The sequence below is a fragment of the Sciurus vulgaris genome, assembly GCF_902686455.1.
Source record: "Sciurus vulgaris genome assembly, chromosome: 14".
NCBI lineage: Eukaryota > Metazoa > Chordata > Mammalia > Rodentia > Sciuridae > Sciurus > Sciurus vulgaris.
In genome coordinates, this window is record NC_136475.1 from 75,962,167 (window position 1) to 75,974,855 (window position 12,689).

The window sequence follows — 12,689 nt, forward strand, 5'->3', positions numbered from 1 at the left end:
CGCGCGACACATGATTATTGGATAAAATTGAAAAGTCTAAGATTATACGAAAGGAGAACCAGTCTCGTTGCTTGCCGATAGCCATTATATTAAGTGTAGTCACCCCGTCTCACAAGTGTGTGTGTGTCCCCGCCCACGTTGACTGCCCTGGCCCCACTGCCCTACATATCCTACCAGGGTCATGTGAACAGAAGACCCAAATATCAAGACCTCTTGTCCAACCCCTCTTCCTGGTTCCAGTTCACATGCTGTCACCAGGCAGGTCTCAGACAGTCCTCTAAGAAGCAGTTCCTTCTGTTGTTTTGTTGTTGTGTTGCTTTGTTTTTCGGCACTGGGGATTGAAGCCAGAGGTGCTTTACCACTGAGCCACAGCCCCCTCCTTTTTATTTTTTATTTTTTATTTGTTTGTTTTTGATTCTGAGACAGGGTCTTGCTAAGTTGCTTAGGATCTGGCTAAATTTCCCAGGCTGACTGGCAATCCTCCTGCCTGGGATTACAGGTGTGTGGACTGCCCCTGGCAGTTCCTTCAACTGGGGTCTGGGGTCTTCCTCAGAGAACTCCACAGGAATCTGTTCATCTGAGAAGGACCCTGTCCCGTTCCCTGCAACACTCACATGCATTCTCACCCCAAGGCCTGGGCGACATCCTCCCACTCCCACCAAACACCATCCTGCAAACTGAACTCCTGGCAGGCTGACCTCTTCTTCCCGCTTCCCTGCAGGGGACCCTGCTGCCCTCACCTACTTACTACACAATGTGGCTGCTGAAAGCATGCCTTTGTATCTTGCTTCTCTCACTTAAGATTGTCCTAGACCCAGCCAGTTAAACTTGGTTGCACCTCTCTGCTCTGCAGCAAATTCAACCACCAGAACATCGTGCGCTGTATCGGGGTGAGTCTACAGGCCCTGCCACGATTCATCCTGCTGGAGCTCATGGCAGGAGGAGACCTCAAGTCCTTTCTGCGGGAGACCCGCCCTCGGCCGGTGAGTGAGATGACTTCTGTCCGGTGGTTGAGTGGAGGAAAGGAGCAGGGACTGGAGGAGCAAGAGTGGGCAGCCTGGGAGCAGCATGCTGGACAGGACCCTGGGAGCCAGGCCATGGGCTTGGACAGTAGGGTTTGGCTGGGACAGAATGGCAGAAGGCGAACAATGGCTGAGTCCAAGCCCCTAGAAATGTCTGCAGGCTTTGGCAGTGACTTCTGGGGTCTGGCTCCCTCCTTACGGCCTATGACGCTGGAACATCAACCCCAAGACAAACTCAGAGGGGGCCTTTGGTGCCAGCCATGTCACTAACGTGACAGACTGACATGGGGCAGGCCACTCCCCATCCACTCATTCCATGCCCACTGACCTCATCTCCCAATATCCTGACCCTGCAGTTTTACTACTAAAAGAAAGTGCTGGAATATTGAGGAAGGTGCTGCTTGTCATAGACAAGGGGAGAGAACTTGGGGAGCAAAAACCAGGGCGCCCAGGAAGCCCCAGTTCCAGCCCTGCGTGACCACCGGATGCCATACCTGCTCCTGGCAGGGGTTTCGGGAGACAAGCAGCATCACACTGGGGAAGAGGCACAGTGGATGTGCCTGAGGCGTAAGGAAGCAGAGAGGAGAGAGACTCCCAGTAAGGGGGGCTGGGAACCCATCACTTCTCTAGTCTGAGGACCTTGGGGCGGGAGCGGGAGGAGGGAGAGGGACTTTTCTGTCTCCTACCAACAAAGGTGGCTCTCTCCTTGGAGGATAAGGACGGTGTAAGACTTAAACATTTAAACATGTCCCATAGAACAAAGCGCCAGTAAGGAAAGGCAGAACTCTCCCTCTGCCTCCCCCAGAGCACTACTCGGGAAGGTCAGAGCAGGGACCTGCTACCCCCGGGAGGCCCACGATAGGGATGACACCCTAGGGATGACATACTCTCTTGGGAGAGTATTATAGTGCAACCGGCTTCACTCGCTGGAGTACAGCCCTAAAAGCAGCTGTGCTAATATGTTTGTGGCAGCAATTTCCCCAGGGGTTCAGGGGATTTGTTGGGCTTCCACGTGATTCTCAGGACTAAAAGTGGCAGCTTGGAAAGATGAGCGTTAGTGGAGGAAGGAACATCCTTTCTAGGGGCAGAAGGGGCTGATACCAGTACCTCCTCCAGAGTAAAGAAGCAGATGGCCAGAGGACACGGGGCAGAGAAACAGATCGCCTAGGGAGAAGGTGGGTGGAGCTGCATCCCCAGTTCTTGAACTCTCTGGCTGGAGCCCTGAATGACACAGGATTCACTTGAGTGACTCACCCAGAGACCCTCAGGGTTCTCCTGATGGCCTTTGTGTGCAGGGACAGGGGCTGAGAGCAGACAGACAAGGGCTCCGGCTGGGGCTCTGCAGCTCCACAGAACTTTTGTCAGGATCAAAGGCCCGTAGATGGTCTAAGGGGCTCTGGCCTCATATACAAGTGTGTAGACATGGAGTGACAGATGTCCAGACACAGTGGACGGAACAGACGCCCAGACCAACCATGTTTGCCTTGGAAGTGAAATTAACAGGTACAGATGAAAACGTTGCTTGAACCTGTGATCCCACCTCTCCAAGAACGAAGGTTCCTATTTAATGCCAAAAAACCGTGTGCAGAACCAGTATTTATTCAGCAAATATTTATTGAGGGCTTACTGTATGCCAGGTACAGGTAATAACTGTCTTTTAGTATCCATTGATTCTGTGATGCCAAAATCCATTAGAAAGTCAGTGATTTTTTTTTTTTTTTTTTTTTTGTACCAGCAGGGATTGAACTCTGGGTCACTTAACCATTGAGCTACACCCCTAGCCCTTTTTTCCATGTTTTATTTGAGACAAGGTCTCACTAAGTTGCCCAGATTGGCCCTGAACTTGCAATTCTCCTGCCTCAGTCTCCCCTGAATCACTGGGATTCCAGGTGTGTGCCACCAGACCCTGCCTCGGTGACTCTCCTTACCAAAGGTGTAGGTCAGCAGCAGCCATGGGGTCTGTGTCTTTTTGGATCATGGTAAAACCTATAGGTAATCACTCCAGACACATTGCTCAGTGCACAGGTGACTTCTTGGGTCCTACTTGTCTGGGGGTGAGACCTTCTGATTGGGACCATTCTCAGCTTTAAATCTTTGACTCTGGCTCCAAATGCAAGCAGGGTCCTCTGATGCCAAGGAAAAGCTGGTCCATATCAGGAGGCAGGAATCCTGAGGGACCAGGAGCACAAACTTCTCATCTGCTTTAAAAATTTGCCTTTTATATTTGGGGTTCCCTGGCTACATTCTTTGCTTCTTTCATCTTCCCCGTTCCTCTTTATATGCGTCAGTTTTAAAATATGCTCCATCCTGGTTTTCACTTGGTAGAAGATTTCCTTCCCCACGTCTTGTGGTCCTTCAGTAGTGAAATGGGAGCGGCTGGAGGCGCGGTTCCATGGTAGGGTGCTCACCTAGCACTGCACTGACCCGGGTTGATCCCCAGACCTCCCCCAAGAAAAGGAGGAGAGATATCAATATTTGTGTATCTTTTATTAGTGATGTTATCATTTAGGAGCAGCCCCTCCTGTGACACCAAATAAACCATTCCTACTTCCTCACCTGGAAAAGAGGGGTACACACACGGGAATTCTGGGGCCCGAAAGACTTTCAATGCCACAACATAAAGACTGATCATTCATGTCACAAAGAAACCTACCTGGCCAGGGATCCCCATGCCTCTTTCATCTTCCACTTCTGACCCACAAACCCGCTTTGGGAAATCCCAGACAAGATCCTCGCTGAGCCCCGCAGCATCTGTCCACAACTGTACTGTGAGAAGAACATCTGGTGGCCAAAGAAACACCACGGTCCACAGGCAGATGGCGGGTGAAATCCTGATCCCCACTCCTTCTCTGCCCCAGTCGATTACAAATGGCACCGGACACAATGCTGGCTTCTCTCCGCACTGCTAGTTTAGGGGCTGGTTTTCCACAGCGTCACACCTCACCCTGCCCCCTCACACACCACACGTGCGCCACACACACACACATATACCCTGTCTGTATGCACCACACCCACACATAAGCACAAACCACACACACATACTCCCCACAGCACAGGTTGCTGACCCACGGCTCTGACCCACGGCTACACAGGCTGCTTAGTGGAGCAGGGAGTTTGCTCTGAGCAGTCCCAGGAAGGAAGCCCTGGCACACCTGGCCCTGTGCTAAGGCCTGGAGAGCTGTAGGCCCTGCAAGGCACAGGCCTGGGGCATCTGAGACATCCTGAGTGACAGAGGCTCTGCTTCCTCAAGGCTCTACCCCAGCTGGGACCAGGTCCCACTTGGGTGGGAACAGAAGCATTCTCCTGAAAAAGAAAAGATATTTCTAATACTTAAGCGAAATGGATGACTGTTTTCTTGGAAATACGCTGCTTTTATTGTCCCCAGGAAGTCATGCTGCCTCTCACAGTGCCCAACACCGGAGGGGCTCCTGATCCCTCCCAGACCGCCACCCAGTAAAACTGCAGGCCCCGGATGAGGCTTTCCTCCCAGCAATCCATGGTGGTCCGCAGGACCATGCACTGTCAGAGGAGGAAACTGTTCAGAATAGGCTGAGCAAAGGGCCCCAGATCGTATGGCTAGTAAGAGATGGACAGGTAGGGTGAGCAGGTCAGCTTGAATGACCCCTGCTGTATGTTGGTCTGTGTTTGTGCGCTGTGTCACATTCTATGTTCACTTTACTGTGCCCTGTATACACACATACTCCACCCATATTCCAACAGTCTTTGTTAAGAAGCTCAATTTTAACTACTTGAATCCTGCTACCACCAACTCAAATTCTTAAAAGCTCAGCTCTGAGCAGTTTGGGTTCCACCTCAAATGCTGTGTGCCCTGGAGTGATCACTTAACCTCTCTGAGCCCTTTGCATTCTCACCTTTAATATGGAGCTATCCTTCTCTACATACCACACTACTCATTGCATCAAAGGAGAGTGTCTACACAGACTTGCGCTATGGCATGTAAGGGAGCAGCAGGGATCAGCTTTCCTAAGATGTCCACCCCATGAAGCATAGCCTATAGAAGCAGGACCCCCTCCCCCCTCCTCCATACTCAAGCCATAGCTCCTGGAGTCCTGGGAGGCCTGACCTGGGGCAAAGTAAACCTCTCCAGGCAGACTGGGGTTACACTTCTACTGTCTGGTAGGTGCCTTCCCTCTGGGTTCCTCAGAACTAAAGAGCACAGTTCTTGCCCTACCCTTGGGCATTCAGTGCAATCAAAGGTAAAAGGCCTCTGAGAGTCTCTTAGGAGGAACAAAACAGAAGAGCTACAAACACAAATTTCCTGTAGGGAGTTTGCCCATATGACCCAAAGTCACTAGCTTCTACCTTGACTTCAATAATCCAACACAGCCCTAAAGGGGTGTATTAGTCAGCTTCCTGTTACTATAATGAAACAACTGAGGCAATTATCTTACATAGAGAATAAGATTATTTTAGCTCATGGTTCTAGAAGTTCTAGTCTGAAGTCAGGTGGCCCCATGCTTTGGGTCTCTGGCCAGGCATTATGGAGTGCATGGTAGAGCAAACCACTTATCCTGAGCCAGGAAACAGTCAGACTGGAGACTAGGGTCCCACAGTCCTCTTCAGGGCCACACTCCAGTGACCTAAGTAAATCCCTCTAGGCCCACTGTCTCCAGTACCACTCCCCTGCAGACCAAGTCTTTAACACATGGACCTTTGGAGGACACTCATCCAGACCACACCAGGGAATTTGATTCGGTGACCTGCCTATGCTTCTTCAATGAAACACACCCCTCTAGTCAAATCCTAGTCCACAGAACTATATTCAACCAACTGGCCGCCAATAATCACCGAGCACCCAGAATATATCCGGCAACGTGGGAAGGGAACCCTGTGCACTTGGGAACATGGTAAAATAAGTACAGAACAATAAGTAATATGGTAGGACCCTGCGCAACAGTATGCTGCTACAATCCTAGGAATTGGGGGCATTTAGAGAGACCAAGACAGATATCACCTTCAGAAGAGACTTTACAGCCTTCAACAGGCTGTCCAAGGGGCTAAGAGGGACGTGCCCCAAGGCAGGTGCTGTTTACTTTCACACAAAAGAGATCTCATACAGAACAGCCTGAGATGGCTCTTAATTGCCCAGCCTTAGCCAGGCATGGCGTCACACACCTGTAATCCCAGTGGCTCAGGAGGCTGAGACAGGAGGATCGCAAGTTCAAAGCCAGCCTCAGCAACTTAGCAAGGCCCTGAGCAACTTAGCAAGGTCCTGAGCAAGTTTGCAAGTCTTTGTCTCAAAATAGAAAATAAAAGGGACTGAGGATGGGGCTCAGTGGTTAAGAAGCCCTGGGTTCAATTCCTGGCACCAATAATGATGATGATGATAATAATAATAATAATAATAATAATAATAATAAATTGCTCGGACTTTTCTAAAAGCTTTTTTTTTTTTTAGATCCACTTTAGGACTAGATCTTCTTGAAGTTTTAGAAAATGTTTTAAGACATTTAAATAGAGCATTTTAAAACATGATTCCGCTGGTCAGTTTCCTCACAGGCTTGTTTGTAAATCTGGGGTGTTCAGATGTGCCTAAAGCTTGAGATAGGATGTGTAGAATAAATTAAAAGGGAAAGGAGGGCTGGGGAGATAGCTCAGATGGTAAAGTGCTTGCCTTACAGCACAAGGCCCTGGGTTCAATTCCCAGCACCATAAATAAATAAATAAATAAAAAATAAAAGGGGAAGGACACGGCCACATGCTAGAGAGCTTGTAGCCTGAGCATCTGAGGCCCTGGCAAGCAGGGTAGAATCACCTGAGGAGCTTCCACACGTCTGAAGCTGAATCTGCCCAGAGAGAGGGAAGCCCGGGAGCAGGTGGGGCCAGGCATCTTTGTTTTTAAAAGGCTTCCAGCTGATTTCCAGTGTGCAGCCAGGACAGAGACCCCTGTTGGAGCGGCATGTCTGCATCCAGCCTCCTTGAGAGCAGAAGCCAGTTTCCATCTTCCCTGTACCAAGAGCTTCATCAGTGGACGACGTCTGTCTCCCCACAGAATCAGCCCTCCTCCCTGGCCATGCTGGACCTTCTGCACGTGGCTCGGGACATTGCCTGTGGCTGTCAGTATCTAGAGGAAAACCACTTCATCCACCGGTAAGTAGACTCCCTGCTCTTCCTGCCGCCTCGTGTCCCAAGGGCTGGGTCTCTCCCTTCGGAGCAGAAGAACCGGTCTCTCTCCAAAGCTGTTTAGACAGTTCAGCTGTTTCTGCTGGGAGGAGACTGGCTCAGGGCCTCCCTGCCCGTATGTGACACGAGCATCTCTCACGCTCCCTGGCCTATAAGCTATTCCACACCCCCTCTGGGGACTCCTGCCTGCATCTGGAATGTTCAAGTCTTGTATCACCTATGGTGCCCCATTTAGAACACTGGCTTCTTGAAGGAAAATGAAAGGGTTCACTTTTCACATATTTGACAGCCTGTAACGCTAAAGCAAAAATCCCCTGGGGGTTTTTGTTTGTTTGTTTGTTTGTTTGTTTTGCTTTTGCTTTTGGCTATCTAAAGGTCTATTTGGTAGGGTGTTAACTATACAAAAAAAAAAGGACACTGTATACTTTAAAAACAAATCTTGCACTGATTTACATTTCAGCTTTTTCTTTCAAAAGGGTTAAATACTCTATAAACACCAAAAAAACCTGCACCAGACCAACTAATCATCATCATCTTCTTCATCCTCCTTCTCTTTCCCTCCTCTTTGTTTTCCCCCTCTTCCACCTTTTACTTGCCCCCTTCAGCCTTACCCTCCTCCCTCTTTTGCTGCACCAGGCTCCCCTTAGCCTGGGCACCGATATCCCTTCCGCATTTTCCCTGCAGCTTCTCAGTCTTCTTTTCAAAAGGCTTCATCTGCTGCAGAGCTATTTCACATCTCTCTCAGTTTCTTTGCGACATTACCAAATCCTTTGATGTGGGGGCAACACTCAGAACAGGACAAGAATGAGGCCAATGCAGGTCTCTCAAGTTCGTTAGGATTCTTGATCTCCTTTATGAATTCCCCTGCAGGAGGGATTTAGGTTTTCATTTCTCTTTCATAATGGACTTCGCCTGCCTCTGCCGGGTCTTCAAGTTTCTCTCTTTAGCAGAGAAGGTCTTTCACCTCTCTGAGCACTTCGGAGAAATTCTGAGCTGACTGATGCATCTGGGTGCTTCTCCTTGTGTGCCTCCCTGCAAGTTTGCACAAAGAATGTCTACAATGACATTTTGCCTCTTGGTTTCTTAGGATCTCCTTTGCCCATGTGTTATGGTTTGGATGTGAGGTGTCCCCCAAAATTTCATGTGTGAGACAATGCAGGAAAGTTCAGAGGAGAAATGATTGGGTTGTGAGAGTCTTAACCCAATCAGTGAATTAATCCCTGATGGGATTAATTGAGGTGGTAGGGTATGGCTGGAGGAGGTGGGAATTGGGGTGTAGCTTTGGGGTATATATTTTGTATCTCTCTCTGCTTCCTGATGATGTGAGCTGCTTCCCTCTGCCACACTCTTCCGCCATGATGTTCTGTCTCACCTTGAGCCCCAAGGAATGGAGCCGGCCTTTTATGGACTAAGACCTCTGAAATTGTGAGCCCCCAAATAAACCTTTCTTCCTCTATAACTGTGATGGTCAGATCATTTAGTCACAGCAGCAAAAAAAACTGACTAAAACACTCATGTTTACCTGTTTTCTTTGGGTTTTGTTGTTGTTGTTGTTGTTGTTTTGTTTTGTTTTGTCAGTGAGACTGAGTTGCCCAGTGCCAGCTGAACTCTTAACTGCCCCAGCACTGTCTCTGTGGAGCTCAATGAACAGCAGTGGCCATGAGAGCAGAAGCCAGATGCAGCCTCCTTTCTCCTTCCTCTTTGTAACTAGCAGGTTTTTTGTGACTCTTGAAGGACCCACCAAATGACTAGACATGCATCAAACATTACAGATACATAGATCGATGTTTGCAAAATTGTGTTGGTCAGCATTCTTTCACTGCCACAACATACCTGGGAAGAGTCAACTTGAAGGAGGGAAGATTTATTTTGGTTCTGGTTTCAGAGGTTTTAGCCCATGGTTTGGTCATCCTGTTGCTCTGGGCTTGTGGGCGAGGCAGAACATCACCGTGGGGAGCATGTTGTGGATCAAAGAGGATCACTTCATGGGCGTTAGGAAGCAGTGGGGGAGGGTTGGGATCATAATAGCTCCCCAAAGGCATGTCCACAATGACCCAGCTTCCTTCCCTAAGTCCCACCTCTTGAAGGTTCCAACATCTTCCAATAACAACACAGGCTGGGGACCAAACCTTTATCATATATGCCTTTGGGGGACATTAAAGATCGAAGCCATAGAGTAATTAGTTAATGGAGACTGTCTTGACTCTCTCTGCCTGCTTTCTGAACTCAGTTCCATTCAAGTGGTTAAGAGTCAGACAACCAGATTGCACTGATGCCCAGCAAGCTCACAGTACAGTGGACTCCTTCTAGAATCCTGGGCTGTGAGGTCATGTGAGAACTAAAGGAAAACTGGTGAGAAACCAAGGGAATGTTTCCAAATATCAGGTTGCTACTGTTATCGATATTTATTATCTTTTATACTGTGGGATCAAACCCGAGGCCTTAAGCATGAGCTACATCCCCAGCCTAATGCTGATTATCTTAGCTAACGTTCATTGAGCCCATACTCTGTCACACCTAAACCTGAGTGCTCTGCATTGAACAGTTGTTATGGAGAAGGAATCATTATTCTTATTTCTCAGACGAAGAAATGTAGACTTAGAGAATCAAGTAGCTTGCTTAAAGTCACAGAATGGCATTTTAAGTGACTGAGATTTGAACCTAGGCCTGTCTAAATTTATACATGTGTTCTTGACAGGGAAGATGCCTTCGCTGTTACGTTACTATTGGGAAACTTTGGATTCAGCTACTGTCAGATCTTGCTACATGTCCAGCATGGGCGAGGGAAAGGGTTTCTGTCGGAGGGATGGGCCAGCTATAAATTAATCACTAAGAAATGTATCTAATAGAAAAAACCAGAATTATCTTTTGAATCAGGGGATGACGGATTGAACCATGCTAAGGATCTGGCTCTAACAAAGGCTGGAGCCCACGCTTGGTTTATTTATAGCAGTTCAGATCAAAGGGGGGCTGGAAGGAGCTTCTTCCATGAGAAACAGGATGGGGGGGTTAAGCAAGCCATTTGGCTCTAGCGGTTCATTGGGCACATGTAGGACATGCGAATTCCGGCGGTGAGCTACTCTGCATGGAAACCACATACTTCAGGCCATCTGAAACAACCTCTCATGACTGTCAGTTCCTGAGAGCCAGATTTCTGTGTCTGATGGCTTGACTGAGCTGATGTTGCTAGTCATAGATGGCACCCTGCAGTCAGAGAGCTTAGCTCAGAAGATTCTATGAGTGCTACTTCTGAAAACTCCTCCTTCTCCAGCTTAAAACTCCATTCAATGCTGTTTCACATTCTCAAGAAGGACTCTGTTTTATTCATCCTCCTAACCCTAACATACAGTGGGGGCACAATAAATGTTTTTTGGAGAAATTAATTTTTCTGATATACTCTGAAAGGAAGTGTTATCATGATTTTCTTTACCCCTCTCTCACTTCTTTTGCTAAATAACATGCTTGTGTTTAAATGTGGTTAAGACCGGGGCATGATATTCACCCTTCATGCTGGAAACACCACACAGACAGATTTCTTTCCTTATGAATGTTGATGAGAGTTTGATCTGAAATCCAAAAAGCAAAATAGATTCTTAGGCTCTTTTCAAAGCTCTTCCTAATGATTTGTGTCTAATTTAGTAAATAATAGCCTAGTGGACTCACAAGTATTCATTAACCCATGAATTCAAAGAATTGAAGGCATGTTCACAGAAACTAGAATATGTAAGCTCAAAGCAGGAAATGAGAGACACTTATGAGTCTGGAAGTAGAGAAGTATTGCTATGGAACATCTCTTTCCCATCAAAGGGGGAAAACAGATCAGGAAGTACGCTTGCCTAAGTTCCCGAAGTCGCCTCTGAAAGAAGGCAGGAGCCTCCCTCGCGCTAGCTCAGCCTTTTCCTGAACTCCATTTCCATCTGCAGTTCTTCCTCTTGATTCTAATAAGCGCTGCCAACTTGGGGGCCAACTGGCTTCAGAGAAATAATAGAAGCAATCTATTGTTTACCAGTCCTCCGTGTCCTCGTACAAAGCATGGTCTGCTTCAAAGAGCGCCGCAGTCCTGTTCCTCCCCTTTTCCTGACCCCAGGGCTTGCGGGTTGCTCGGTCAAGGCAAGGCTGCGCTCCGTTTGAAAGTCATCCTTGGTGAGAGCCCCCTCTTCATCCTTCTTCCATGTCCTTTAAGTCAAGACTTATCTGAGGGCAACCACGTGTCACTTGGTGACAACAAATATCTCCCTTTGCTTCTCATGGAGATCACGTCTGCTTTCTCATCTTCACCCACACTTGACACCATGGCCTACAGTCTCTGCTGAGGGACTGGGTTCATGGAACCTGCTGTCCTAGAGTCACCACCTGCCAGGACCATCTCCAGTGCTCAACTGTGGATGATGCGATGAGAGAATCACATCCTCTCAAGAGTCCATCACTTCCAGATCTGTAAATGGTCACTGAAGGTCAGAATAGGTCCCAGAATAATAGTTTGTGGCTTTTTGCGGGGGTTGGAGGGTCTTTTTTAAGAAGTTAAAGAGTCAAAGATTAAATCCAGAATGTATCGATGTCTTGTTTAAGCAAAAGGAAACTCCTGGCAGAAACGGTCCAACTCCAGCAAAACTTTTCTTCTGGGATCATTTGGTCTTCAGTGCCAGGAGGGCATCTCCAGTTGTCCTGATGAGCTGAGAGGCCCACAGCATCTTCCTGCGGAACGCTTCCCTATGCTTCCCTCGCCCTCCACCTCACTCTGCCTTTGAGATTTATGGACCTCCATAAGCGACACCTCTGAATTCACAGGGACCCGTTCCCTATAGCCACTTGCTCCCCACTGTTCTGCTTTCATTAAATTCATTTCCTTTGGCCATGGTGTACAGCGATTTCAAGAACTGTGTGTTACCCTGCCGATTCTTGATGTCTTCTGTAATACTATAATACCTTATCAAATTCAAGATCACTTTTTAAAATAACTATTCCATATGCATCAGTGTAAAGACCTTTCTGGAACCCTATGTGCCGTTCCTGGTCCACTTTGCTAGATTTCTTTTGTGAGAATTAATGGCTCTATATTCAACAGGTTTTCTTCTTCTTGATGTCATTCCTGTAATGCTTGTATGGTTTTACTGAGTGATTTTATGAACCACTGCCCCTAATATTTCAACTTAAACCCTAGGGATCAGGGCAGTTGAATGAATAACATTCATTTCCCAACCCTGCCATTGTCCTGGGCCTTATTTTTTTTCTTAGTATTATCTTAACAGTTAGTTGTTTACTCTCTGTTCCAAAGTTCTTTCTCAACCAAGGATCAGAACCTTCACCAAGTCAATTGAAAATAGAAAAACACACTCTGTGCCCCCTGAGGTACTTCTTGTTTTTTCTGCATAGGGCTTTAAAAAATATTAGGGACCCATTCCAGACTTCTGGCTGCAGCTTTGACACCCACATGCATGTCACTGGGTCAGCAGTGGGAGAGTTGAAGAGGACAGTTTTAGAAGCCTTTGGATCCTGCCTCAGAGGCATGCTGCAGGAAAGGGG

At 47.8% G+C, this 12,689-nt stretch overlaps 1 protein-coding gene across 2 annotated transcripts in view; it reads left to right on the forward strand.

Annotated features, from left to right (window-relative positions):
* ALK (ALK receptor tyrosine kinase) overlaps positions 1 to 12,689 on the forward strand; it is a 663,114-nt gene that overhangs the window by 636,564 nt on the left and 13,861 nt on the right. For both annotated transcript variants that reach the window (XM_079109946.1, XM_079109947.1), the window contains 2 exons: positions 854 to 983; positions 7,036 to 7,133. In XM_079109946.1, the coding sequence (XP_078966072.1) occupies positions 854 to 983; positions 7,036 to 7,133 (228 nt within the window). The remainder of the gene's footprint in view (positions 1 to 853; positions 984 to 7,035; positions 7,134 to 12,689) is intronic.